Source organism: Phycodurus eques, chromosome 1 (genome assembly GCF_024500275.1).
Source record: "Phycodurus eques isolate BA_2022a chromosome 1, UOR_Pequ_1.1, whole genome shotgun sequence".
Taxonomy (NCBI): domain Eukaryota; kingdom Metazoa; phylum Chordata; class Actinopteri; order Syngnathiformes; family Syngnathidae; genus Phycodurus; species Phycodurus eques.
Window position 1 is genome coordinate 50,815,099 of NC_084525.1, and position 26,676 is coordinate 50,841,774.

At 42.0% G+C, this 26,676-nt stretch overlaps 1 protein-coding gene across 1 annotated transcript in view; it reads right to left on the minus strand.

Moving 5' to 3' along the window:
- Positions 1–2,513: 2,513 nt before the first annotated feature.
- slc17a9b (solute carrier family 17 member 9b) overlaps positions 2,514–26,676 on the minus strand; it is a 33,458-nt gene continuing 9,295 nt past the window's right edge. Inside the window, exons 3-13 of the mRNA XM_061698326.1 lie at positions 16,339–16,478; positions 13,878–13,977; positions 13,672–13,802; positions 13,463–13,559; positions 8,697–8,793; positions 8,186–8,273; positions 8,057–8,091; positions 7,844–7,959; positions 5,760–5,815; positions 5,621–5,650; positions 2,514–5,272 (exon numbers count right to left, since the gene is read on the minus strand). Coding sequence (XP_061554310.1) covers positions 5,094–5,272; positions 5,621–5,650; positions 5,760–5,815; positions 7,844–7,959; positions 8,057–8,091; positions 8,186–8,273; positions 8,697–8,793; positions 13,463–13,559; positions 13,672–13,802; positions 13,878–13,977; positions 16,339–16,478 — 1,069 coding nt within the window. The 3' untranslated portion in view covers positions 2,514–5,093. The remainder of the gene's footprint in view (positions 5,273–5,620; positions 5,651–5,759; positions 5,816–7,843; positions 7,960–8,056; positions 8,092–8,185; positions 8,274–8,696; positions 8,794–13,462; positions 13,560–13,671; positions 13,803–13,877; positions 13,978–16,338; positions 16,479–26,676) is intronic.

Consider the following 26,676-nt stretch of genomic DNA (forward strand, 5'->3'; position numbering starts at 1 on the left):
TTCTGAGGACCGGGGTTCAAATCCCTGGCCCCGCCTGTGTGGAGTTTGCATGTTCTCCCCGTGCCTGCATGGGTTTCCTCCGGGCACGCCGGTTTCCTCCCACATTCAAAAAACATGCATGGTAGGTTGATTGAAGACTCCAAATTGCCCTTAGGTGTGAATGTGTGCGCGAATGGTTGTTTGTTAGTATGTGCCCTGCAATTGGCTGGCGACCAGTTCAGGGTGTACCCCGCCTCTCGCCCAAAGATGGCTGGGATAGGCTCCAGCACGCCTGCGACACTTGTGAGGATAAAGTGGTACAGAAAATGGATGGATGGATGAAAAGATATATTATTAATTACAATTAACACAATTCAGCTTTCAAAATGGGGGGAGTAGAAAGTTGTTGATTTTAATTCCATGTTTAAATATTTTAGTGGCACATTTGTTGCGGGGGAAAAATACAAATGGTGCCGTGACTTATGTATCTCAACTCATCTTTCCCCACTGAAATGAGTGGAAATGCAATTAATCTGTTCCATTCCACCCCCCCCCCCCAAAAAAAAAAAAAAAAAACATTTTGTAACGTGTTTTTAATACAAAAATTTGCATTCTAATCTACAGTATTGTACTTTATAAAAACATACAGTAATATCATTAAATAGAAAGTAAAGAATTAAGCAGTTTGTACATCATTATTTCATCATTGTGCCGCTCATCCTAGTGTGTGCCTTGGCCACCAGGGGGTAACATTATACAGATATAACATACGAAGAAGACGCTCACAGCTAAACTCAGTAAGCTGCAATAAGTCGTTTTTGCAGAGGATAAAGAATATATGCCTGTGAATATTGCTATATGGTCTGTTTAAATTTCTTGCTGCATTGTATGTGTTCAAATATACATTACTTCAAGGGTTATAAGACTGTGCCTATCAATACTAAGTGTTAGCCTGTCTATGGCCTTTTACATTATGTGTTAGCATTAAGATAGTGAGGGCCATTTCTAAGGCAAAGTTGTTTGGTGGGTTTTAAATACACAACGTGTAATGCTCAAATTCCCAAATGCTCGCAAATCAAAGCAAAAAAATAAAATAAAAAAAATAAAAAAATCAGCCGAACGATGCCTCGGTCATCGAAAAACAAACAAAAAATGTCGGGTCACTTGTATCTCAGGGCACCATTGTAAATGAATCATCTCAATAAATTAAGAAACAATTCAAGCCTTCACAACCCTGCACAAAGGTGTGGTTTGACGAGACTGTGTGGAAGAACAACCTTGTAAAAAGAGTTGAACGGCTGCAAAAGAAATAGACTTTCTTTCACTTTAACTTCCTATCCACGCTAAGCGTAATGACGAGGCCTAATACATTTGTCTATAGTGTGCTTTTCACTTTTCCAGACTTAAAGCAAAGCGGGATTATAAAGTAGTGAATTTAGTCTTGTCAGACTGGTTAAAAGTAGTAGTTAGTCACGAGGGAGCTAACAGGCACAGCGCAATTAGCACATAAAGCCCATCAATGGCCCCCAATATCACAGTCCTCTAAGGAGCGGCAGACTTATAATGCCTCCTGATCTATTACTACAAAGTGATTAATCCTCCCCACACAATGACCACTCTTCAACTGGGCCTCTATATTATGAGGTGGCCCTATATGGCAGTTTAGTTTTGCGCTAATTAGCATTCAACTCAGGGAGCAGAGTCAGCCCCTCCACTAGGAGAAAGGACAGGAGTCGAGATGGCGACACAGTGAAATGTCATTAACTTGATGTTAATTACTAATTAATGGGGCTATTTCATTTACATGTATCTCTGGCTCTCTGATGGGGTTTGCCTTTAGTGGGTTACTCCGACTGGCCGACAAGTTGCGGGGGGGGGAAGGTTTATCATCTCTTGCCGCTGCACTCCGTTTCCTCTCTGCTAATTAAATAGTGGGCTGCTCATCACTGTTATGTCTGCTTTTACGGCGCCATTTTCTGTCAAGGAGAGCACTCCAATAAGTGGCGCGCCACCTCATTGCGGGCGAGGCTGTTTGAGGCATCCAAGTTCTGTACATCAAGCCCACCAACGTGAAACTTCTTGTTACTTTAGGTGAACACCCCTCTCCTCTTTCTTCTCCTTACCACATGGGCCACCTGTTTCTATGGCAACCTAGCTGTTGGGTCCCATGAGAAGGAGTGGGCTGGTTTGACTAGCGTCTGGCCATTCACACATGGGTAGTGCCAGCTAGCCAGCATGGCACACAGTATCCTGCCATATGGTGCCACCACTATACAGTAAGTCCCGCTGGCCCAGATTTGGGGATATCGGGCTGGGATGGCCCAAGAATGGAACCCGGACAAATTGTTCTAGAGGTGATGCAGTGATTCATTGTGATGTCAGGTCAAGTTAATAGTTTCCTGCAGAGTAGTTGCAAAAAATAAAAAAATAAAAAAAAGATCATTGCAGGCGCTATATCAACACTTTACTGTCTCCTAGTGGCATTGCATGGAAACCACATGTAGATGCCTCAAATACTGCAGCCAACTCGCAGGTGTTGACAAAATATTTTTATTTGTTCAGTTAGGACATGCTTTTAAATAACAGTATATCATTTTTATTTAATAATACTGCCTTTCTGCAGCAACACATCAAAACTCCCAGGAAAGCTGTCAAGAACCACACTGAACAATTTATTGTATAAATGTTAGTGTGCAACATGAGTAAGAGAATGCGAAAATTGGTAAAGAAAAGCAATGTAAAAAGAAAAGGTGAAGCATCTGAAGAATAGCACATTTGGTGTAACAATATTTGTTCCCTATGATGTGTTAAAGGAATTTTACATTCCGTCAAGGTAGCAAGATACAGCGGATATGTACTTTCAGGCTGTGATAAATTATCAAAATCAATTACTGTAACTAGCCTGATCAAGTTTTCTTTTGCTAACCTTAAACCAAGGATGTATGATGACAAAATAAATAACATTTTCACTGTCATACAAAACAATCTAATCATTTTGGACCAATAAATGACAAGGAATGTGCTGTGCATTAAAAGGGAAAAAAAAGCCTATTACAAGAACCGTACAAAGATGTACCTTCGTACATAAAGGTCAAGATGACACGCAGCGACACAATGATCACATCAATGTGACTCGCAAGCAGGCACAAAAACATGAATGCATAGATTGGCTACGTCAAGTAAGCACCTGAACTCGATATCAAATCTTCCAAAAGCTACAACCCATCATTTTCATTTTTCCCATGTGTGACAATAGAAGACAAAAAGGTCTTCGCTGTTCTACAAACTGAACATCTCCCATTTTCTTGCAAGGTGTGCAACATTCATGATGCCAGTGTGCAATGCGCGCACAGCAAACCATAGGGGGGCAAGTTGAGACAGAGAGGGGGAGACGTTTTCCAAATTAGCCAAATACTGACTTGACTTCCTGTCTTCCATGACGACAATAAGTACGATAGCTGCTTCCACCAAAGCAAGATTCACATTCAGACGAGTCAGGTCTATCAGGGGTGTTTTTTTCCCCTGCCATCTCAACTTAATATATTTATTCTCTCTAAAAATATACTTCTTAAGCAATAAAAATATATAAGTACAGTACGAAATAATTACATGAGGTATTTGTACAGCTTGAATCGACATTTAAGGAAAAAAAAGTATAATTTCAGTAACTTTGGTCTTTCTGCTTTCGAACATTTGTTAAGACAGGAAACAGGGAGGATACACTCACTCATTTTAAGCCTCTTCATCTCACCGTAAAAGAAAGTGCAACGGTGGCGATGGGGAACAAACAGTACAGGACATGAGAACACTGGCAAAAGCACCTCACACAAAAGCACAAGGACCAGGCACAGATAAACTCTAAACATGTTTTGTCAGGCGAATGGCTCTTAAGGATGAGGTGAGGTTCCAGAAGCATTTTCTTGAATTCAGCCCCATTATAACATTCAAAGTGCAGATCTCCTCCAAGGTTAAAAATGTGAATTTGAATCAACATTTGACCAAATGTTCTTGACTATGGGGAAAACTACCCATCAATAACTGAACTGCTTTAAGATCAATTAAATAAGAATCTATTTCACAAAATCCATAGAATTCTTAATCAATATACTGACTAATTGATAACTATTCCTATCCCTTATCTGCAATTTTTACTCTTCATAAACTCCAGCATCCTGCACAAGCCTTGCCATCAAGATTCCCCAAATTGTACTGAGAAATTAAGGTTTTTAAAATTTAGAAAATCTAAAACTGTGCAAAAGGAAAACAATTTTTGGATCAGCACTATTTTCTGAATCCAGAACAAACAAATTTGACTTGGTTGCTCCTTGGCCAACGCCACACCCCTGCGTAAAGTTTCATGGCTGTTTCTAGTTTCTGTGTACTCCTGCAAACAAATGCACAAAGGGGCTTTAAATTTTCAACCCCCAAAAAATCACTTTGTCATATTTGTTAAAACAGTCATTATAACTTGCCAGTAGTAGCGTACATGATAAATATGATATGTGAGTGTGTGGTTTCTTGTATATTAAATTAGAGGCAAAGATGGGGCCCACGGACGGCTGATTTTTTACAGATCATATTTATCAAGAAGTACTGTCAAAATATAATGACCATTTACAAATATGACCAAAAATGTTTTGTTTTTTTTGGAGGGGGTGTGCAAAGTCCTCCTTTAAACTACAAAATGAAGCTATTTACATTTTAACTATGTGCTTTTAAATCATCCTAAACTAAAAAAAACTTGACCAGCCTCCCTGAACAGTTCCCTGACAACATGTTTTTTTTTTCTTTTCTTTTTTAGGATTCAATGTTGTGTATCTATGTGAACAAAATTAGGGAGACACCAGTGTGTGCGTTACACGTATGGTCTACGCAGTTAAGTGTGTGCAGGAGCAAAAGAGAGAGAAAGAGAAAGAGTAAGAGAAAGAGAGAGAGAGAGAGAGAGAGAGAGAGAGAGAGAGAGAGAGAAAGAGAGAGAGAAAGAGAGAGAGAGAGAGAGAGAGAGAGAGAGAGAGAGAGAGAGAGAGAGAGAGAGAGAGACAGACGGACAGACCTCCCATGTGAAGGATGTAGCTCCTTCCCAGGACATCCAAGTCCAGTCTGGGAAGGAGTACTCATATATGGATGTTGTGATGTCGGATCTTGCTGGGGTCGATGTCGACGCGGCGGGCCTCAGCGAAGGCCAAGAAGATGCAGAGGCCCAGCAGATTGACGGCGGTGATGAGGCCAAACATGGACCTCCAAGAGCCTGTGGACTCGATGAGATACCCCGAGAAATACACCATAAGGACCCCTACGCACACAATAAAAAGTAGATCAGGCCAAAGAGATGAAAGGTCTATGTGATAGCGGCACGTTCCGCAGAGAAAATGTCAACAGTTCATTGCGACTCCCTCGCAGGAACGACGACTGTCTGTCATTCTGGGTCCTCTATTATTCATCTGTGGCGGACGCCGTGAAGCTTTCGTGATGAAATAAACATGACATACACAGGCCAACGCCACTGAGAGCAAGCACACGAGCTCAAAGTCAACATTTTGAGAGGTGGATTAATTATTTGACCAAAGTGTGTGTTAAAAGGTAAAAACAATCATCCCGGGGAGAGATTTATGTTTTTTTGTCTGAAATGAAAGAAACTCACCTGAGAATGCGCCGCATGTGTTCATAACACCTGTCAAAGAAACGCACATAAATCTGAAGTCTATGTTAAACTTTTATTCAAAACTATTCTCTTGTGGAGGTTTTCAATTTAAAAAAAAAAGTAATTCTTTTGAGCTTACCAAATAATGCCCCTGCACAAGATGGAGCAAGATCTTGGACGTTTACAGATACGCCACTGTAAAGCGAAAATGCCATTAGCTCGTTCAGTTGATGAGTGTCAAATATGAGCAACTAGAGGATGAGGACCAGAAAGGGAGAGACGTTTAACATGAAAAGAAAATACCTACTAAAATACACAAACTGAAAAACGGTGACTAAAGGGAGAAAATGATGAATGCATCTTGAGACCAAAAGAATCACCAGTTCGATTTCTCCGACTAAAACTCCTTCCAGAGCCAAATTCTGTTTTGCTTTTAGCTACTACTGTAAAATGAGTGGCATTCAATTCTCTAATGGGCAGCAGATGTTTTGTTCCCTGATAAATCTCCTCGATATAAAAGAAGACGTAAACACAAAGCCTGTATTTGTCAGGTGACAACCGTTAAGACCATGACGGAACGAAAACATAATAGGCTAATTCTGTGTAAGCGTGTGCCCGATCCAGTCTGCCACCTGCGATTGCGACACTGTGCACCGCTCAAAATATTGAAATGCCCGAGTGAAATTCTAACCTGTCATGCCAGATGTCTTTCGTGACTAATCTCTTCAGATATGTTCCAAATAATTGCGGTCTCTTCTCACTTTTGAAGTCAAAAGGTTATAAAAAAAAAAAAAAAAAACTTCCTACACTGATTTCTTTATTATTATTACTTTTTTTAATCAAAGCCAATAGTACAATTATCCAACTGAGAGAAATTTCTTTTATTTATTTATTTTTTATGTTGAGCAGAGGTCATAGTTTTCTTTGACTTGCTTACATTTTGTGCTTGTTACATTACTCAACAAGGTCAACTCGACACTGTCTCCTTCAATTCCGACCCATTATTCCCATTAGGTACTACAGGAGCCACACTGTGATTTTGTTATCCATTTCAATATTGGAATCCATGAAAAAAATCCACAAGCTTTTCAGTTGGATGAATACAGTGAATCCCCGCAGTCATATATATTTTTTAAAGCTATCCTCCATCATTCACGGGAAAACTCGCCTATTCATGATATTCTGCAACATCACAAAAATAGTCTGAAAATATTATTTTTGGTTTTCGTGAGACAAATACTACCTTACACTATGTATGATATTTAGTGCTCTGTATCGTCTTTTTAACTGAGACAACAAACGGTGACTGCCAGCCGTAACCACGGTTTAGAAAACATTAACTAGTTGTTGTTGACAAAATTTCCAAGGCAGAAGGCCATTATGTATATAGGCGGACGTTCTGCCAACACATACATGTTCACCCAATCAGAAATCTAACAACAGCCGTGTTAGATTTGTGATTGACAGTCAGTGAGAGAGGATCGATAGTTACGATAGTACAATAATTTAACCAAACTAGGACTAAACAGGGCAATCAAGACCAGCGGAATCTGTAACAAAAGCTCAGCAGGACATCGCTAAACTTACTTATGACCGCCAGTTCGTGTTTTTATTGTGTGGATTCAGTGGTTTCGGGTTAGTAAACACCGAAGCACCTCGGGTAGTGTCGGCACCATGTAACTCCTGCGCTATGTTGTGCAGTCGAATCTTCATTGTTTTACACCGGACTGCACCACTAAAGAAATTCTTAATCAGAACTGTACGTACAGATAGCTATATTGTGTTAGCTGTAAGATGCTTACTGTATTTATAAGAGTACAGCAATGTTTGAAGATGTTTTTGTTTGAAATGCCAAATGTAATTGTTGGGGGATCATAGTTTGTGGTATATTTATGGTTTTAACTATTAATATAGGCAATTATAATCACAGTTAGGTGGGTGACAATTACTTGCAGAAATTTGCTATTCGCAGGGGCTAGGGACTGAAGCAATGAAAATAGCAGGGTCTATAATGACACATTTTTGGTTTGGTCAGGACAAATAAACCTTTACAACACAAACTCTTGACATTTACAGCTTTGACAGGGATGACCAAATGGGATATTTTTGTAAACTATCACCACTAGAGGGAGGGCATGTAAATAGGACATGTAAATAGCACCACAACATGGAAATAAACATGTTGAAACATCAGACAAAAAGATGCAAGGTGAATGGTCATACCTGTGACTGAAGGTTGTGAGGCCCATAGTGGCCGACACAAATGCTGTGGCCCAAGGGAATGTGGTGTTTCCACACAGAAGCAGGGTAAACACACTGGAAATCCCCATTGAAAAAAACTAGAGATGCAAACGCACAGGAAAAAAAAAACATGCATCAAAAGTTTACAGATTGCACCATGTTTCAGGGACCAGGATGTTTGTATGATGGCTATACCTGCATTAACTTCCTCACTGAGGTCGTGTCGAAGCCTGTTGGGATGACAGTTGGACGGCCGTTTGAGTGAAACGACTACATTGGAAAAAGTGAGTTCTTCAGCAATGGCCGGAGAGTTGACTTTTATACCTTTACTGATGAGATGGTCGGACAAGTAGCCACTAAAGAGCGATGAGGGGATTGCCACCAACCAAGGAATGACATTGAACACCCATCCCTGGAAGGAGATATATTATTACTCGATCACAAAAAAAATTTTTTTTGGGGGGGGGCATATCTAGTAAGTGTACTACTTTCCTCATTATATTTTAATTCCACAGGAAAATATGTCAGCATAAAAAAATATAATTTGATCTTCAATCGTTTGCATTATTTTGATTATTTCATTATTGTACTGCTTGCTGACCATGACGAAGAAGGAAGCGTCGCCATGGTAACTACAGTACTGTATCGTATTATGATGGACAAGTACAGAAAAAGCATTGCGGAACCACAGCAATGGTACAAACAAGCCTCGGCTTTGGCTTTATGCTTATTTATCCACGTAGTCAGGTTGGGAACAAAAGGTAGGGCATGTTCTTGCTTCTAAGTGTTTCAAAATTATTTTGCCCTCCTCTACAAGTTAAATGGATCAGGTTACCTTAGCATCAGGGAACGTTTCTTTAAAGAAGGTTGGCAGCCATGACAACAAAGTGAAGAAGGTGCTCGCTGTGCAAAGGTGCGTAATGATCACGGCGCTGGTCAGAAAATGATGCAAAATAGAGAAACACAATAAATCAATGGTAACTGCTACTGGAAAGACACATTGAAGATGTCTGCAAGCGGTGCACTATGTTGCTTTGTCTTAATTTGAGAGCAATAGTTCCTGTCTGGCGGCACGGTGAATGACTGGTTAGAGCATCAGCCTCACAGTTCTGAGGACCCGGGTTCAATCCCCGGCCCCGCCTGTGTGGAGTTTGCATGTTCTCCCCGTCCGTGCCTGCGTGGGTTTTCTCCGGGCACTCCGGTTTCCTCCCACATCCCAAAAACATGTATTAATTGGAGACTTTAAAATTGCCCGTCGGTATGACTGTGAGTGCGAATGGTTGTTTGTTTGTATGTGCCCTCCGATTGGCTGGCAACCAGTTCAGGGTGTACCCCGCCTCCTGCCCGATGACAGCTGGGATAGGCTCCAGCACGCCCGCGACCCTAGTGAGGAGAAGCGGCTCAGAAAATGGATGGATGGATAGTTCCTGTCTGTGATGCTGGTTTCGTGTTAAGGTCAATTACTCCCTGTTGTTAAATATAAGCATCAATAATTATCTGAACTGTTATTCCTCAGGCACATCTTAAAATCAAGTAAATCAGACAGTCACTGGTTAACAGTGACCGAAATTGCTTTAAAATTGAAAAACAAACCATGACGTAACAACATGGCGTTTGACATCTGATAACGTTAAGTGTAGACTTTTAAATAACAAAGTGTACAATGCTCTTGGATTGTGTGAAATCCATGAAAGTCTGAAAAACAGTGTTAATCTTTTCGAAGTAACATGCACAACATTTAATTCTGAATTTAGCTACCAGAGTTTTTTTTTTTTTTTTTAATATGTAGTGGGGTTTATTTTTGGTTTGTTTTTTAATCTGTAGTGCTCTGTAAAGGGAAATAATCACTGAAACATTGAGGTTATCTGGACAATGATTAAAATAGGTTATCTTTATCACATGAAATGGAGCATATCACTACATTTATTGCTACATGTAAATATCTTCTTCTTCTTTTCCTTTCGGCTTGTCCCTTTAGGGGTCGCCACAGCGAGTCATCCTTTTCCATGTAAGCCTATCTCCTGGAACCTCCTCTCGAACACCAACGGCTCTCATGTCTTCCCTCACGACATCCATCAACCTTCTCTTTGGTCTTCCTCTAGCTCTCTTGCCTGGTAGCTCCATCCTCATCATCCTTCTACCAATATACTCACTATTTCTCCTCTCGACGTGTCCAAACCATCGAAGTCTGCTCTCTCTAACTTTGTCTCCAAAACATCGAACCTTGGCTATCCCTCTGATGAGCTCATTTCTAATTTTATCCAACCTGGTCACTCCGAAAGCGAACCTCAACATCTTCATTTCCACCACCTCCAGCTCTGCTTCCTGTTGTCTCTTCAGTGCCACCGTCTCTAATCCGTACATCTTGGCTGGTCTCACCACTGTTTTATAAACTTTGCCCTTGATCCTAGCAGAGACTCTTCTGTCACACAACACACCTGACACCTTCCTCCACCCATTCCAACCTGCTTGGACCGGTTTCTTCACTTCCTGACCCCACTTACCATTGCTCTGGACGGTTGACCCCAAGTATTTAAAGTACTCCACCCTTGCCATCTCTTCTCCCTGTAGCCTCACTCTTCCCCCACCACCCCTCTCATTCATGCACATATATTCTGTTTTACTTCGGCTAATCTTCATTTCTCTTCTTTCCAGTGCATGCCTCCATCGTTCTAACTGTTCCTCCACCTGCTCCCTGCTTTCACTGCAGATCACAATGTCATCTGCAAACATCATGGTCAACTGGGATTCCAGTCTAACCTCATCTGTCAGCCTATCCATCACCACTGCAAACAGGAAGGGGCTCAGGGGTGATCCCTGATGCAGTCCCACCTCCACCTTAAATTCGTCTGTCACACCTACATCACACCTCACCGCTGTTCTGCTGCCCTCGTACATGTCCTGTATTATTCTAACATTCTTCTCTGCCACTCCAGACTTCCGCATGCAGTACCACAGTTCCTCTCTGGGTACTCTGTTATAGGCTTTCTCTTGATCTACAAAGACACAATGTAGCGCCTTCTGACCTTCGCTCTACTTTTCCATCAACATCCTCAAGGAAAATAATGCATCTGTGGTACTCTTTCTAGGCATGAAACCATACTGTTGCTCGCAAATACTCACTTCTGTCCGGAGTCAAGCCTCCACTACTCTTTCCCATAACGCCATTGTGTGGCTCATCAACTTTATTCCTCTATAGTTCTCACAGGTCTGCACATCACCCTTGTTCTTAAAAATGGACACCAGCAAACCTTTCCTACATTCCTCAGGCATCTTCTCACACGCTAGAATTCTATTGAACAAGCTGGTCAAAAACTCCACAGCCACCTCTCCTAGATGCTTCCATACCTCCACAGGAATGTCATCAGGACCAACTGCCTTTCCATTTTTCATCCTCTTTAATGCCTTTCTAACTCCCCCCCTTACTAATCATCTCCACTTCCTGGTCCACCACACTTGCCTCTTCGACTCTCCCTTCTCTCTCATTTTCCTCATTCATCAACTCCTCGAAGTATTCTTTCCATCGAGCTAGCACACTGCTGGCACCGGTCAACATATTCCCATCTATATCCTTAATCACCCTAACCTGCTGCACATCCTTCCCCTCTCGATCCCTCTGTCTGGCCAGCCTGTATAGATCCTTTTCTCCTTCTTTAGTGTCCAACCTGCCATACATGTCATCATATGCCTCTGTTTGGCCTTTGCCACCTCTACCTTTGCCCTGTGTCGCATCTAAATGTATTCCTTTCGCCTCTCCTCGGTCCTCTCAGTGTCCCACTTCTTCTTAGCGAACCTTTTTCCTTGTATGATTTCGTGTACTGTGGGGTTCCACCACCAAGTCTCCTTCTCTCCTTTCCTACCAGAAGCTACACCAAGTAGTCTCCTGCCTGCCTCTCTGATCACCTTGGCTGCAGTGGTCCGGTCTTCTGGAAGCTCCTCCTGTCCACCGAGAGCCTTTCTCACCTCTTCCCGAAAAGCTGCACAACAAAAAGTCGCACAACACTTGTCCTGTCTCAGCTTCCACCACATGGTTCTCTGCTCTGCCTTTGTCTTCCTAATCTTCCTCCCCACCACCAGAGTCATCTTGCACACCACCCTCCTATGCTATCTAGCCACACTCTCCCGTACCACAACCTTACAGTCGGTAACCTCCTTTAGATTACATCTTCTGCACAAGATGTAATCCACCTGGGTGCTTCTACCTCTGCTCTTGAAAGTCACCCTATGTTCCTGCCTCTTCTGGAAAAAAGTGTTCACTACAGCCATTTGCATCCTTTTTGCAAAGTCTACCACCATCTGTCCCTCCAAGTTCCTTTCCTGGATGCCGTACTTAACCCATCACTTCTCCATCACCCATATTTCCTCCACCAACATGTCCATTTTAATCTGCACCAATCACGACTCTCTCTCTGTCTGGGATGCTCAGAACTACTTCGTCTAGCTCCTTCCAGAATTTCTCTTTCACCTCTAGGTTTCACATCCTACCTGTGGGGCATAGCCACTAATCCCATTATACATAACACCCTCAATTTCAAGTTTCAGCCTCATCACTCGATCTGATACTCTTTTCACCTCCAAGACATTCTTAGCCAACTCTTCTTTTAAAATAACCCCGACTCCATTTCTCTTCCAATCTACACCATGGTAAAATAATTTAAACCTTGTCCCTAAACTTCTAGCCTTACTGCCTTTCCACCTGGTCTCCTGGACACACAATATATCAACCTTTTTCCGAATCATCATGTCAACCAACTCACGAGATTTTCCTGTCATACTCCCAACATTCAAAGACACATTCAGTTCTAGGCTCTGTGCTTTCCTATTCTCTTTCTGCTGAAGAACCCGCTTTCCACCTCTTCTTCTTCTTCGACCCACAGTAGCTGAATTTCCAACGGCACCCTGAAGGTTGACGGCGCCGGTGGCGGACGTTGTTAACCCGGGCCACGACCGATCCGGTATGGAATTCTTTGGATGAACTCTCATATTTGTTTGGCAAAGTTTTAAGCCGGATGCTCTCCCTGACGCAACCCTTTGTATTTATCGGGCATGGGACCGGCCTACTGTTTGCACTGGCTTGTGCCCCCCATAGGGCTGCATTGCATTGCTCCATGTAAACATAAAGGCCATTATATGAGAGATGTGTCCTAACTGTGATAACTAACTAACTGTGTGCTTTCTTTTTCATTTTACCTCAATGCTATAAATTGTGAGGTGCCTAACTGAATGTCATTGTTCCTGTGATAGTGACAATGAGGTTCTATTCTACATTATCCCACCATCGCATTAGATTGTACAGTTGTAGCTAAGAATGAAATTCACTTTGGGTTCTATCGAACAAATTCAGTTCCATGGTTAGATAGTGTAAACATGTAGGCCATTAAATGAGAGATGGTGGGAATCAACATCAGAAATTTGGAAACAACAAACAAAACTGCTGACTGTTGATCCTAACAGGATAAAGATTTTAGAAAGAGGGTGCTGCTGCAATAGAGGCCCTGGATCCAGTTGAGCTTTAAACTCTGCAACATGGAACAAGCCGCAGTACTGTAGTTGAACTTTTAAACATATAATGAATGCATGTTCTTTTTATCATTTTCTCACCAGACTGCAGGTTGTTTGAAGAGCCGTAACCAATGCCTTTTGGTCACTTTGGACTGTGGGCCACCACTTCCCAGGGACTCCAGAGTGATGATAGGCCCTGCAAGTACAGAAGAATGCAGACAGGTTAGCATACGAGAGGACACGGACCTCATTTACACCGATAAGCAAAGGACGTCGGACACCACAGAGACACTAAAAACCTCACTTGCCTTCTCCTTTGAGTAAGTATTTCCACATGCAGTATGCCCACATTACTGCCAGCAGACCCGACACATAGAAGACGCTCTCCCAGCCATACAGGTCCAGCATGAGGGAACCAGCGCCTCCGATCACAAGGGTGCTGGAAAAGGTCACAGATCACATGTTGCAACGGCCCCCTCTGCGCAACATATTCCTTATGTAAAATGTGACTCACCCCAGGTAGGAGCCGCTGCCCACGGTGCTCATGAGGAAGCCTCGCTCACTCTCCACCACCTTCTGAGAGCACAAGCTTGCCAAAGAAGGGTAATGAACACCTGCAATCAATATTTCGCAAATAATCAAAATACAGCAAATGTTTCATTTAACATGATGCTCAATGTGTGTCTTATTGTACTTGTACGTTCCAAATGAGATCAAGCGCACCATGTTACACTGAGTTATGCAAATTCTACCGCAGCGCTACCTGAATTGTGTAATATCATTAGGGGACATGCAATCATCTTAATCTTCTTCACAGGTTTTCCCAATTAGGGGTCAACGTTTTGTATGACCTTTAGCCAAATGTTCCTGTTAGGGGCATTGCTTTCATTCAACTCTCTCTCGCTCTGATTTAATAGTCTTTGTTTCCATCTGCTTCTTGGTCGTCCTCGTTTCGCATGATGCATCTATGTGTTTGCTTCAATATAAAACATACAGGAAACTTAAACTGGGATTGTCAAACATCTTGAAGCAAGCACATGTTGACCCTTTGAAAAACTGTTTCTTTAGCTGCCAAACTGCACACTACACGCTGAGCGGGACAGAATAGTATAAGTATATAACAGGCTGGTAAACTGGTATTGAGTGTTGTAGTATCAGTGTTTTTACAAGTATAGACATACAGTATCGGTGCATCCCTAATACTAATATTTCTCTTTTTTTGTGAGAACTTGTTCTTGTTATTTCTATTTTAGCAACCATGATTTTTTATGATGTATTTTTTCCCTTTTTTTTTTTTAAATAAACTACACATCTTTTGACTTAATAATGACCTACACCCCCCCCCCCCCCCTCCCCGTCCCCTTTACACGTAAGTGCAATATAATAAACAAGAACTGTGCAATATTATGTGAAAAAACTAATACAGTGTTCCCTCGCCACTTTGCGTTTCACGTTTTGCGGCTTCAGTGCTTCGCGGGGTTTTCCAAAATATTCATATAAAAAATAAATAAATAAAAATAAGAATAAAATAAAAAAAATACAGCCATATCGGCAGTCATATTGCGGAAAGACGCGTTGTTTCATGTTGATGCGCGCGAGAGAAGGTTTCCCTGCATGCCAAACAAAGAGATGAGTTGACTCAGAGGCTTTGTACATGCCTGTACTGTACGGGCACTCATACAAGGCGTGTGATTGGTTCAAGGCGCAACATTGACCAATGAGAGCATGAGTGGACTTATCCCGTGAGCTGATTGGCTGCGCATCAGTGCAGCCTCACCCAGCATCTTCCCTTGTTGTGTCTTCCCAGTCTCTTCAACTTTTTTTGTTTAAGCGATAATTTTTTTGATTGGTTAAGCAAGCCCTTACAATGCCGCCGAAGCGCTGTGCCCCTGCGAAAGCTTCCTCCGGGGTGCCCAAGAGGAAGAAGATGATGATGACCATCAGCAAAAAAGTGAAACTTTTAGATTTGATCAAAGAGGGTAGAAGTTATGCATATGTGGCACGCCGTTATGCCGTGAATGAATCTACAGTGCGGTACATAAAGAAAGAGGAAGCAAATATCCGCAAAACTGCTTCAATAAGCTTCAATAAGGAAGCGAAAAGTGTGGTAACTCCACGTAATAAGAGAATTGTGAAAATGGAAGCTGCATTGGCATTGCAGATTGCAGGGAAAAGACAGTGAGTTTGGACACTAATATGATCAGGACAAAGGCCAAACCTCCGCCGCCAACCCACGCCTCTTCGCCTCTCTCAGAAGGCAATGTTGATGAATGTTAATTACTGTATAATAAATGTTAATTACTGTATAAGGTTTTAGAATTAAAGATTTAAGTAAATACGTGTACTGTCGTAATCTTTGTCCCAAATATGTACAGTATAAATACTGTTGACATATTTTAAACATTCTGGTACCCACATATATATCCATAAAAATTCCTTGGGGGGTGGGGGGGCACATCATACTTCGTGGTTTTTCACCTTTCGCGGAGGGTTCTGGTCCCCATTAACCGCAAAAAACGAGGGAACACTGTACTTGTAGGTGTAAAAATAAATAAATAAATAAATAAATAAAATAAAAATTAATAACAATCGCAAATCATAACATAGTGATTCTTCCAAATTTGAACAATTGTTTGCTCTGTAAATAAGTGTCTTTTGGTTAACTCTATGCTTATATTTCATTTTACCTCAATGCTGTAAATTGTGAGATGCCTAAATGATTTTCATTTTTCCTATGATAGTGACAATTAGGTTCTATTCTATTCTACATTATCCCACCATCACATTAGATTGTACGAGTGCAGCTAAGAATGAAAGTCATTTTAGGTTGCATAGAACAAATTCAAGTTCCAGGGTTAGATAGTGTGAATAGAATTACTGGAGGAACAGCCAAACAACTACTACACATGGTCACCCAGTCAAAATGAACCTCAATGACTATTAGGGTGCCATATCGCGCAATCAAGCGAGTTTACCTTGTAAAAGGCCCATGAGGAAGCGGGCCAGTGTCATTGAGAAGATCGGCTGGGAGCAAAAATGTGCTAAGATGGGAGTGAAGGCAGTCATGGAACCCCAGGCTGCAGCAGAGAGCAGGAGGACTTTTTCTCCTCCCACCCTGTGAACACACAGTGAAGAGGGAATGAACTTCAACCTGTGACAAAGACTTTGTGTGATCCATGTTTCACTTGTATTCATTCCAAACATCAACAAATAACGACTGTTTGAATTCATCGTCAGGAAAAACTCCAAAGAAATCCTTTTCAGTGTCATCGTTATAGCGATAGCAGTGGGTATGGAAACTTTTCAGACCCCCTTAAATTTTTCACTCTTTGTTATATTGCAGTCATTTGTTAAAATCAATTAAGTTAATTTTTTTCATCAATGTACTGGTGGAATTTTATAAAATATATTATCGCATAAAAACACATTGTTGCTGTAACTGTATTAAGATGATAGCACCCTTGTTCACTGGAAACAAGAGCAGTTTGGAAAACTATTGCAATGCACATTCCACAAAGTACAAACCCTCACACCTCTAGACACTGACCACAACTTGATAACAACAAAAAAGTCCTTAAAAGGTCACGGAATGTGATAACACCTATTCAAGCTTGAATAAAAAGGGCCTAGGGGAGGCATACGTTAGAAGATTTCAGATCGCTGAGCAAACTACTGCTACTCCTTTTGCCGTAAAAGATTAAGTCCTGGCTCAGGTTGTGTCTGGTGTGTCTCCTGTCTCCTTTTGGTGAATGCTAAATTGAGAATATCTGTAGATTTAGAGGATAACCCTGACATAAAACTTTGTCCTTCGAGCCGGATGCCAATATATCTGCGATCGTGGGGGTGTTGCTGACGGCAACTGGAGACTGCGCACAGCCAGATGAGATTCTGAAAAAGAACTCCATTTTCCGTGGCCGGTTGCATTGGCTTCCTCCCCAGGGTCGTGGATTGACGGCATCCAGAACTAACAGCACCAATTGAGGCGGGGAGAAAACGCAAGCCGTAAGTGCAGTTTTGTTGTTCGAGCGCTTAGAACAAAAAGGAGGGTTTTTGTCCCTGCCTAACAAAATAAATAAATAAAACACAAAAAAAAAAGCAGGATTTGAAATCCTGTGCTATAAAAGGAGGGTTCGAGTCCCTGCCAAGAAGATTGGAGTTTTAGTCTCGCACTCAATACAAAAACACGGTTAAAGTCCCGTGTTAGGTGCGTACCATATTGTGTGTGAGTTTGAGTGATTATCTGCAACGAGTCACCAAACGGTGAACCAGCGGGACAGCTGGAAACCTAACGGTGTTAACTTAAAGCTGTCTGATCAGTTGAAGTAAGTGAATGGTGACAAGTCGTTGATATTTTGGCAGTCTGACGGTGAATTGAAAACAAGTGAAACCTGTAATAAGGTTAAGCTTGCTCCGTTGAGAGATTTTCACTCTGTTTGCTGCAAGTATTGTCATAGTTACCAGAAAATGGGAAATTGTAAAATTGACAATACCAGGGACCATTGAATTGGGAAAAAAGGAAAAAAATTTTTTGAAGAGAAACTCAGAACAGATAAATAAAACAAAAAAAGAGATTTTAGATAAATAAATAGCAGCAGCTATTAGATGGGAAATAGAAGCGCAAAAACTGAAAAAAAGGTCAGTTCGATGATAAACAAAGATTGTTTATAAGAAATAAAGACAATGAGACACAGACAACAGGGAGGGGCACCCGAGGCCTCTGCTCGGGTCGAGGATAAACAAAGATTGTTTATAAGAAATAAAGATAATGAGACACAGACAACGGGGTGGGGGGTGAACCATATACTGGCTCTTCTCCACCTTCTGCAAACAAGAATGTGATAAGCCTGTATCCGCCTCTGCCAGCCACACCAGCACATACAAGAAGTAAAACTGGTGGTGTGGGTAATTGGAGTAGAATGATGGGTGTGTATTAAGTCCAGAGTCCTCTCCCAAATTGTAATATTTAACTGAAGGGGATCTGTATCCCATAATCGAAATGGCAAATCCTGCATATGAAAGTGAAGGAGGCAGAGAAGTTGCTAGTGGAGCAATAAATATAGACACCCTGACAAAACCACTAGTTATCTATGATCCAGAAACAGGAAACCATGTTAGAGCACCCCTAGTAGTGGCCCCACAGTTCCCAGTAAATTTACTGGGCAGAGATTTAATGACAGTATTGAACATTGCAGTCATTCCATTCAAAGATGGAAGGATGGCAAAAAGATTGGGCAAAGAAAACAATGTGTGTGTGTGAGGGCCATGGGACTCCACATTTTTATTGTGCTTTGGATATGGTGAATGCGCCCCCTGTGTGGGTAGCGGAAGAATTGCTTAGATGTGCTGAAAGTAAGGTTAATAAGCCTGAAGATGAACTGACAAAAAAAACATTTGCATATCATACTGAGATACAAGGAGACCCCTGGTCCTGACGACAAATATGAACATGAAGTAATGAAATTAGGGCCACAAACAGTGCAATTGCTATATTTGTGCTGGAATTAGACTAGCGCAGTCGTAGCAGTCGCTTTAAGTGACGAGGCAGAAAGACTATTTTGTAACCATGTGATTTCACACATCTCTAATGAAAAGTAAACATGAGACATGGGCAAATTTAGGCCTTTTGGCAGCTAGAGGGCAAAGAGCTATCGATTACCATTACTGCCAACACCACTAGATGGCGTGGAACACAATTGTTTGGAAGAGAGCCAAGCCGCTAATCTACCAAGGATTCATTGCATATTTATGTGGATGGCTCGTCACAAAAAAGACCTAAAGCTACATGCTACAGGATATGCTCTAACTACGACAGACAAAGTTTTAAAAGCTGGACAATTACCGCCAAATTATTCAGCACAAGCAGCTGCACTAGTGGCATTAACAGAAGCATGCAAATTGATGAAAGATAAAAGAGGGACTATTTGGACAGATAGTCAATATGCATTTTCTACCTTACATGTATTTGCTGCACGATGGAAGAATAGAGGAATGACAACATCAACCGGAAAGTTAGTAACACATCCAGAGCTTCTCAGCCTATTGGTTGAATCAGTGTTACTTCCTGAAGCAATAGCAGTGTGCAAGTGTGCGGCACACACACACAAAAAAAACAACGAATGTGGTTTCGATAGGAAAATGCATATGCAGACAAAGTAGCTAAAGAAGTAGCTGTTGGTATGTACGACACATTTTCAGTAGACCAAAAATTTTATGAAAAATCGACTGCACCTCAGCGAACCCGACTGTCAAGCTCATGAAGTTTGCAGATGACACCACTGTCATCGGCCTCATCAAGGACGGTGACGAGTCTGCATATCGACAGGAAGCGGAGCGGCTGGAGCTGTGGTGCGGGCGACACAACCTGGAGCTGAACACGCTCAAGACTGTAGAGATGATCGTGGACTTCAGGAGGCATCCTTCGCCACAGCTGCCCCTCACGTTGTCCAGCTGCCTTGTGTCAACCGTCGAGACCTTCAAGTTCCTGGGAATTACAATCTCTCAGGACCTGAAGTGGGCGAACAACATCAACTCTGTCCTCAAAAAGGCCCAGCAGAGGATGTCCTTCCTGCGGCTTCTGAGAAAGCACGGCCTCCCACCGGACCTGCTGAGACAGTTCTACACAGCGGTCATCGAATCGGTCCTGTGTTCTTCCATCACAGTCTGGTTTGGTGCTGCTACAAAAAAGGACAAACTCCGACTGCAACGGACAATCAAAACTGCTGAAAGGATTGTCGGTACCCCCCTACCCACCATTGAGGACTTGCACGCTGCCAGAACTAAGACAAGGGCGTGCAAAATCCTCTCGGACCGTCTGCACCCCGGTCACCAGCTCTTCCAGCTCCTTCCCTCAGGTAGGCGTTACCGATCAACGCAAACTAGAACTAGTAGACATTCCAACAGCTTCTTCCCTCTTGCGATCAACTTCTTAAACACCTAACCTATAATTCCATTACAACAAGCTGGCAATTTTTTGACTTGAGTTCGTTGTCACATTTCTGTGGGGCCAATTATTTAATACTTGTGCACTCACTGTAGTTGTCTCGCCATGCTGCACTATTTGCATATACTGGCCACTCATGCCAGAGTAGCATCTGCTCCATTTGCACACTGATTGAGGAGTATCTGTAACATTTGCACAACCGACATTGTCCCAGATGATCGCACTACTCGTCACTTTAAACCGCATACACTCCTTGAAGTCTCAGCGCCCTTTGCACAATGGTCATTGCACCGGACTATTGCAATATTAGTCGTTCGAACTGCTCTAAGTGCTAGAGGACTCTGCATCTTTTTGCACAATTGTTTTTTGTCAATGTCTTTATGTCCCCAAAGTGTTCTGTAAATTGACTGTTTGTTGTACTAGAGCGGCTCCAACTACCGGAGACAAATTCCTTGTGTGTTTTGGACATACTTGGCAAATAAAGATGATTCTGATTCTGATTCTGATTCTGATGAAAACACACCACTCGACAACACAATATTAAAAGATATGCAAAAAAAGTGCACCAGAAAGTCAAAAAACATTTTGGAAAAATAAATGTGCAATAAGAAATGATGACGGAATAATTTGTAGTGAAAAAGCTAAACCCATCCTCCCGAAAGGCTTGTTTAAGTGGGCAGCAATGAGTCATGGACCTTGCTATGTCTCAACAGGAGGGATGGTACAGATAGTGGAACAACACTTTACTGCATATGGATTCAAAAATTTCTCTAAAACTTTTTGTCAAGTATGTGTGAATTGTGCAAAACATAATTCCCAAGGCAATATCAGGCCCAAGAGAGGCCGATTTCCAGAAGCACAGTATCCTTTTCAAGTGGTGCATATGGATTTTATTGAATTGAACAAAGTGGAACAATACAAATATTGCCTAGTGCTGATTGAAGTGTTTTCAAAATTGGTTGAAATTGTTCCAGCAAAACACCCAGATGCTATTCCTGTGGCAAGGACATTGTCTAAATATATCGTGCCCCAGTATACCATACCACAAATCATTTGGAGTGACAACGGAAGTCATTTTGTAAATATTATTGTTGAGGAAACAGGACAAAATTTAGGCATCCAGTTAAAGCACATTGTTCAGATCATCCAGAAAGTGCAGGATTGGTGGAAAGAACGAATGACACTGTAAAAAAACAGATTTAAAAAATGCATGACCGTGACAGGAAGATCATTGTTTGGATCTGGTCAAAATGTACATGAGAATTGTGAAAGGAGCAGGACAGTTAAGTCCGTTTGATATTCTGTATGGATGACCATTTAAAATACCCTTTGTAAATAGCCCGTTAAGTCCTGAGTAAATTTAAGTGACTATATGAGGGACGTATTTAACGACAAAGAAGTGACAATGTCTAATCAAATGCAAGACTAATCTCTACCCCTGCAGGAAGGCCAACCTCCCATAGAACCTGGAGACTGGGTACTGATCAAAGTGATCAATTGAAAGTGTTGGTCCAGTCCACGGTGGGAAGGTCCATTCCAAGTGTTTTTGGGGGGCTTGCTACCAAGAACTCCCCCAACTTCTTAGGAGCTGTGAAGTCGCAGTACCTGAGCATCAAGCAGGAAGTGATTGAGAGGGTATCCAGTGCCCCTCCCGCATCAACAGGAGGGTAAAGTGCGATCCAAACCATCGTGGGCCGTCCTTCTTTTGTCCTTCCTGAAGGGGCGACGGTGAGAAGTGGCACAGGAGCAGAATAATACACACATTTGGTCAAGTACGGGACAAGAATACTGTCAGATACAAACAGAGCGATGACGTGCTAGTCGCCTCTCCCTCGCAAGAGATAGAAAGACGATGGCTTTCTGGCTTAAGAAGAAACCAGGAATTGAAAAGACCATATGACATCGCCTTGTGACCTATGTGACCTATGCGAGGATCCTGTTCGTGGACTTCAGCTCAGCATTCAACACCATCATCCCTGAACTCCTTTCATCCAAGCTTCTCCAGCTCAGTGTCTCACCTGCCATCTGGAATTACAGCTTCCTGACGGACAGGACACAGGCTGGGGGAGGCCGCCTCATCCACACGCAGCATCAGCACTGGGGTGCCCCAAGGTTGTGTCCTCTCTCCGCTGCTCTTCTCTCTCTACACGAACGACTGCACCTCGACGCACCCGGCTGTCAAACTCCTGAAGTTTGCAGATGACACCACTGTCATCGGCCTCATCAAGGACGGTGACGAGTCCGCATATCGACAGGAAGTGGAGTGGCTGGAGCTGTGGTGCGGCCGACACAACCTGGAGCTTTAACACGCTCAAGACTGTAGAGATGATCGTGGATTTCAGGAGGCATCCTTCGGCACAGCTGCCCCTCACGTTCTCCAGCTGCCGAGTGTCAACCATCAAGACCTTCAAGTTCCTGGGAATTACAGTCTCTCAGGACCTGAAGTGGGCGACCAACATCAACTCCGTCCTCAAAAAGGCCCAGCAGAGGATGTACTTCCTGCGGCTTCTGAGAAAGCACGGCCTGCCACAGGAGCTACTGAGGCAGTTCTACACAGCGGTCATCGAATCAGTCCTGTGTTCTTCCATCTCAGTCTGGTTTGGTGCTGCTACAAAAAAGGACAAACTCAGACTGCAATGGACAATCAAAACTGCTGAAAGGATTGTCGGTACCCCCCTACCCACCCTTGAGGACTTGCACGCTGCCAGAACTAAGACAAGAGCGTGCAAAATCCTCTCGGACCCTCCACCAGCTCTTCCAGCTCCTTCCCTCAGGTTGGCGCTTCCGATCAATGCAAAATAGAACAAGCATACATTCCAACAGCTTCTTCCCTCTTGCAATCAACTTCTTAGATACCTAACCTTCAATTCCATTACAACATGCTGGCAATTTTTTGACTTGGGTTTGTTGTCACATTTCTGTGGGGCCAATCACATATTACTCGTGCACTCACTGTAGTAGTCTCGCCACACTGCACTATTTGCATATCTGTTGTTGACCAATACTGGCCACTCATGCCAGAGTAGCATCTGCTCCATTTGCACACTGATTGAGGAGTATCTGCAACATTTGCACAATCAACATTGTCCCAGATTATCACACTACTCGCTTGAAGTCTCGGCTCCCTTTGCACAATGGTCATTGCACCGGACTATTGCAATATTAGTCTTTTGAACTGCTCCAAGTGCTCGAGGACTCTGCATCTTTTTGCACAATTGTCAAAAAAAAAAAAAAAAAGTACCAGCATTACCAGATATCTAGCAACCCTTTATTACTCAGTGACTGTTTTTTGTCAATGTCTTTATGTCTCAAATGTGTTCTCTGTCAATTGACTGTCTGTTGTCGTACTAGACCGGCTCTAACTACCGGAGACAAATTCCTTGTGTGTTTTTTGGACATACTTGGCAAATTAAGATGATTCTGATTGACTGCATGCCAAGAACAATTTTATGTATAGTATTGCTGTGTGTGGTGTTGATGATTCCACCACTGATATGGCTTTTGGATAGATGGGAAGAAAATGGTATTGGTATTATTGCCAAGAGACCACGATTTGTGTCGAAAGAACATGACATTACTACATGAAGGCTGGAATGTATCACATATATACTTAACGAATAGAGGTACGTTTCACTGATTGTAAAAGTAAAAAATTTATCCAGTTGTTACGTATGTACAAAGATGCCTGCTTCCTCAATGCACCCTACACAAGATGCAATGTCTATTTTTATAAATAATAGCATTAAAGCATGGGAAACAAATAATGAAGAAATGACTGACATGGGGATAACGGTTTTATAAAATCAAATAGTTCTTGATATTAACTGCGGCACAAGCAGGAGTTTGCACCGTAATCAATGAAACATATCCCTGAAAATGCTGGAGATGGACATGTAATTGCTGAAGCCATACAAAGAATAAAAAATATAAGAAATGGTCTATCCCAAGATTATGTGAACAAAGGTTGGAACCCCTTGACATGGTTTACATCTGGTAGATGGACAAGTGCATTGGTGAAAATTATAAATAATTGTTATACTGTTGTTGTTTTGTTTATTTACTGGATGTATCTTGCCATGCCTTCGTAACAAGATGTCCAAAATGGTACATGGCACTGTCACCGGATTGATGTTGAGTGATGAATATATGACTTTGTTAAAAGAAGAACAATATGTTGATTTTGAGACAAGAGCTTGAAGTACATCAATGATGAAATACGTTATTGGTTATTGTCATGGAAAGCATTGTGAAATGTGACACTATGATGAGTAATGTATTTTTATTTGATAAACAGGAGGGAAATGATGGAAAATAATTATATATTAATCGCATAAAAACACATTGTTACTGTAACTGAATTAAGATGATAGCACCCTTGTTCATTGGAAACGAGCAGTTTGGAAAAGTACTACAATGCACATTCCACAAGCCACAAACCCCCACACCTCTAGACACTGACCACATCTTGATAACAACAAGCAAGTCCTTAAAAGGTCATGGAATGTGATACCATCTACTCAAGCTTGAATAAAAAGGGCACAGGGGAGGCAGACGTTAAAAGATTTCAGATCGCTGAGAGAGCGACTGCTTCTCCTTTTGCTGCAAAAGATTAAGTACTGGCTCAGGTTGTTTTTGGTGTGTCTCCTGTCTCCTTTTGGTGCATGCTAAAGTGAGAATATCTGCAGATTTACAGGATAACCCTAACATGTACACATATTACTGATCATCTGTTAGATGGTTCTACACCTTAATTGGAGTCCAGCTGTGTTTGATTAAACTGATTGGACTTGATTAGGAAAGCCACACCCCGGGCTATATAAGACCTTACAGCTCACACTGCATGTCAGAGCAAATGAGAGTCATGAGGTCAAAGGAACTGCCTGAAGAGCTTAGAGACAGAATTATGGCAAGGCACAGATCTGGCCATGGTTACAAAAACATTTCTGCTGAACTTCAGGTTCCGAAGAGCACAGTGGCCTCCATAATACTGAAATGGAAGATGTTTGGGACGACCGGAACCCTTCCTGGTACCAGGCACTGCTCATCACTGCTCAACAATACAGTCCCAACAGTGAAGCATGGTGCTGGCAGCATCAGGGTGTGGGTGTGTTTTTCAGCTGAAGGGACAGGGAGACTGGTTGGAATCGAAGAAAAGATGAATGCGGCCAAGTACAGGGATATCCTGGACGAAAACCTTCTCCAGAGTGCTCAGAACCTCAGACTGAGTCGAAGGTTCACCTTAAAAGAACACAATGGCCTCCATAATACTGAAATTGAAGATGTTTGGGACGATCGGAACCCTTCCTGGTACCAGGCACTGCTCATCACTGCTCAACAATACAGTCCCAACAGTGAAGCATGGTGCTGGCAGCATCATGGTGTGGGTGTGTTTTTCAGCTGAAGGGACAGGGAGACTGGTTGGAATCGAAGAAAAGATGAATGCGGCCAAGTACAGGGATATCCTGGACGAAAACCTTCTCCAGAGTGCTCAGAACCTCAGACTGAGTCGAAGGTTCACCTTAAAAGAACACAATGACCCTAAGCACACAGCTAAAATACCAAAGGAGTGGCTTCAGAACAACTCCGTGACTGTTTTTGAATGGCCCAGCCAGAGCCCTGACTTAAACCCAATTGAGCATCTCTGGAAAGACCTGAAAATGGCTGTCCACCAACGTTCACCATCCAACCTGACATATTGAGCAAAGGGTCTTAATACTTATGGCTGTGTGATATTTCAGTTTTTCTTTTTTAATAAATGTGCAAAAATTTCAACAATTCCGTTTTTTTTCCTGTCAATATGGGGTGTGTGTGTACATGAATGTGAAAAAAATGACCTTAAATGATTTTAGCAAATGGCTACAATATAAAAAAAAAAGACTGAAAATTTTAAGGGGGTCTGAATGCTTTCCGTACCCACTGTATCGTAGGTAAGATATAAAACGTCTATCGCAAGATATAATCCTCTACCGTTTATATGGTTAAATTTACCTTCCTTCTACTCAGGGAATCCTGTAATTTCATTTTTTTTTTTGCTAATAACTTTGATAAATGGTAGGCATACTTGAATGTTACTTGAAGCACCGTGCTGATTGCACTGACTTATTTTAGTTCTTTGCAGATTACTGTATTCTATGAAAAGTAGTTGTAACACCAGATATTTTGAATTATATTTATTGGCCACATATTTGGGTTTTAAATTCATTTTTTAATAAATGTTTCATTCATTCTATAAAAAGTATGTATTTTATAAATGGATAGACTTTTTTTTTTTCATGATCGTTATCAGAATATAAAGTTTGGAAAGTTCCATATCGCAGAGCTCTATGCCTGTGAATATTTTCATTCATCCAGGTCATTTAATTCTCAGGGCACT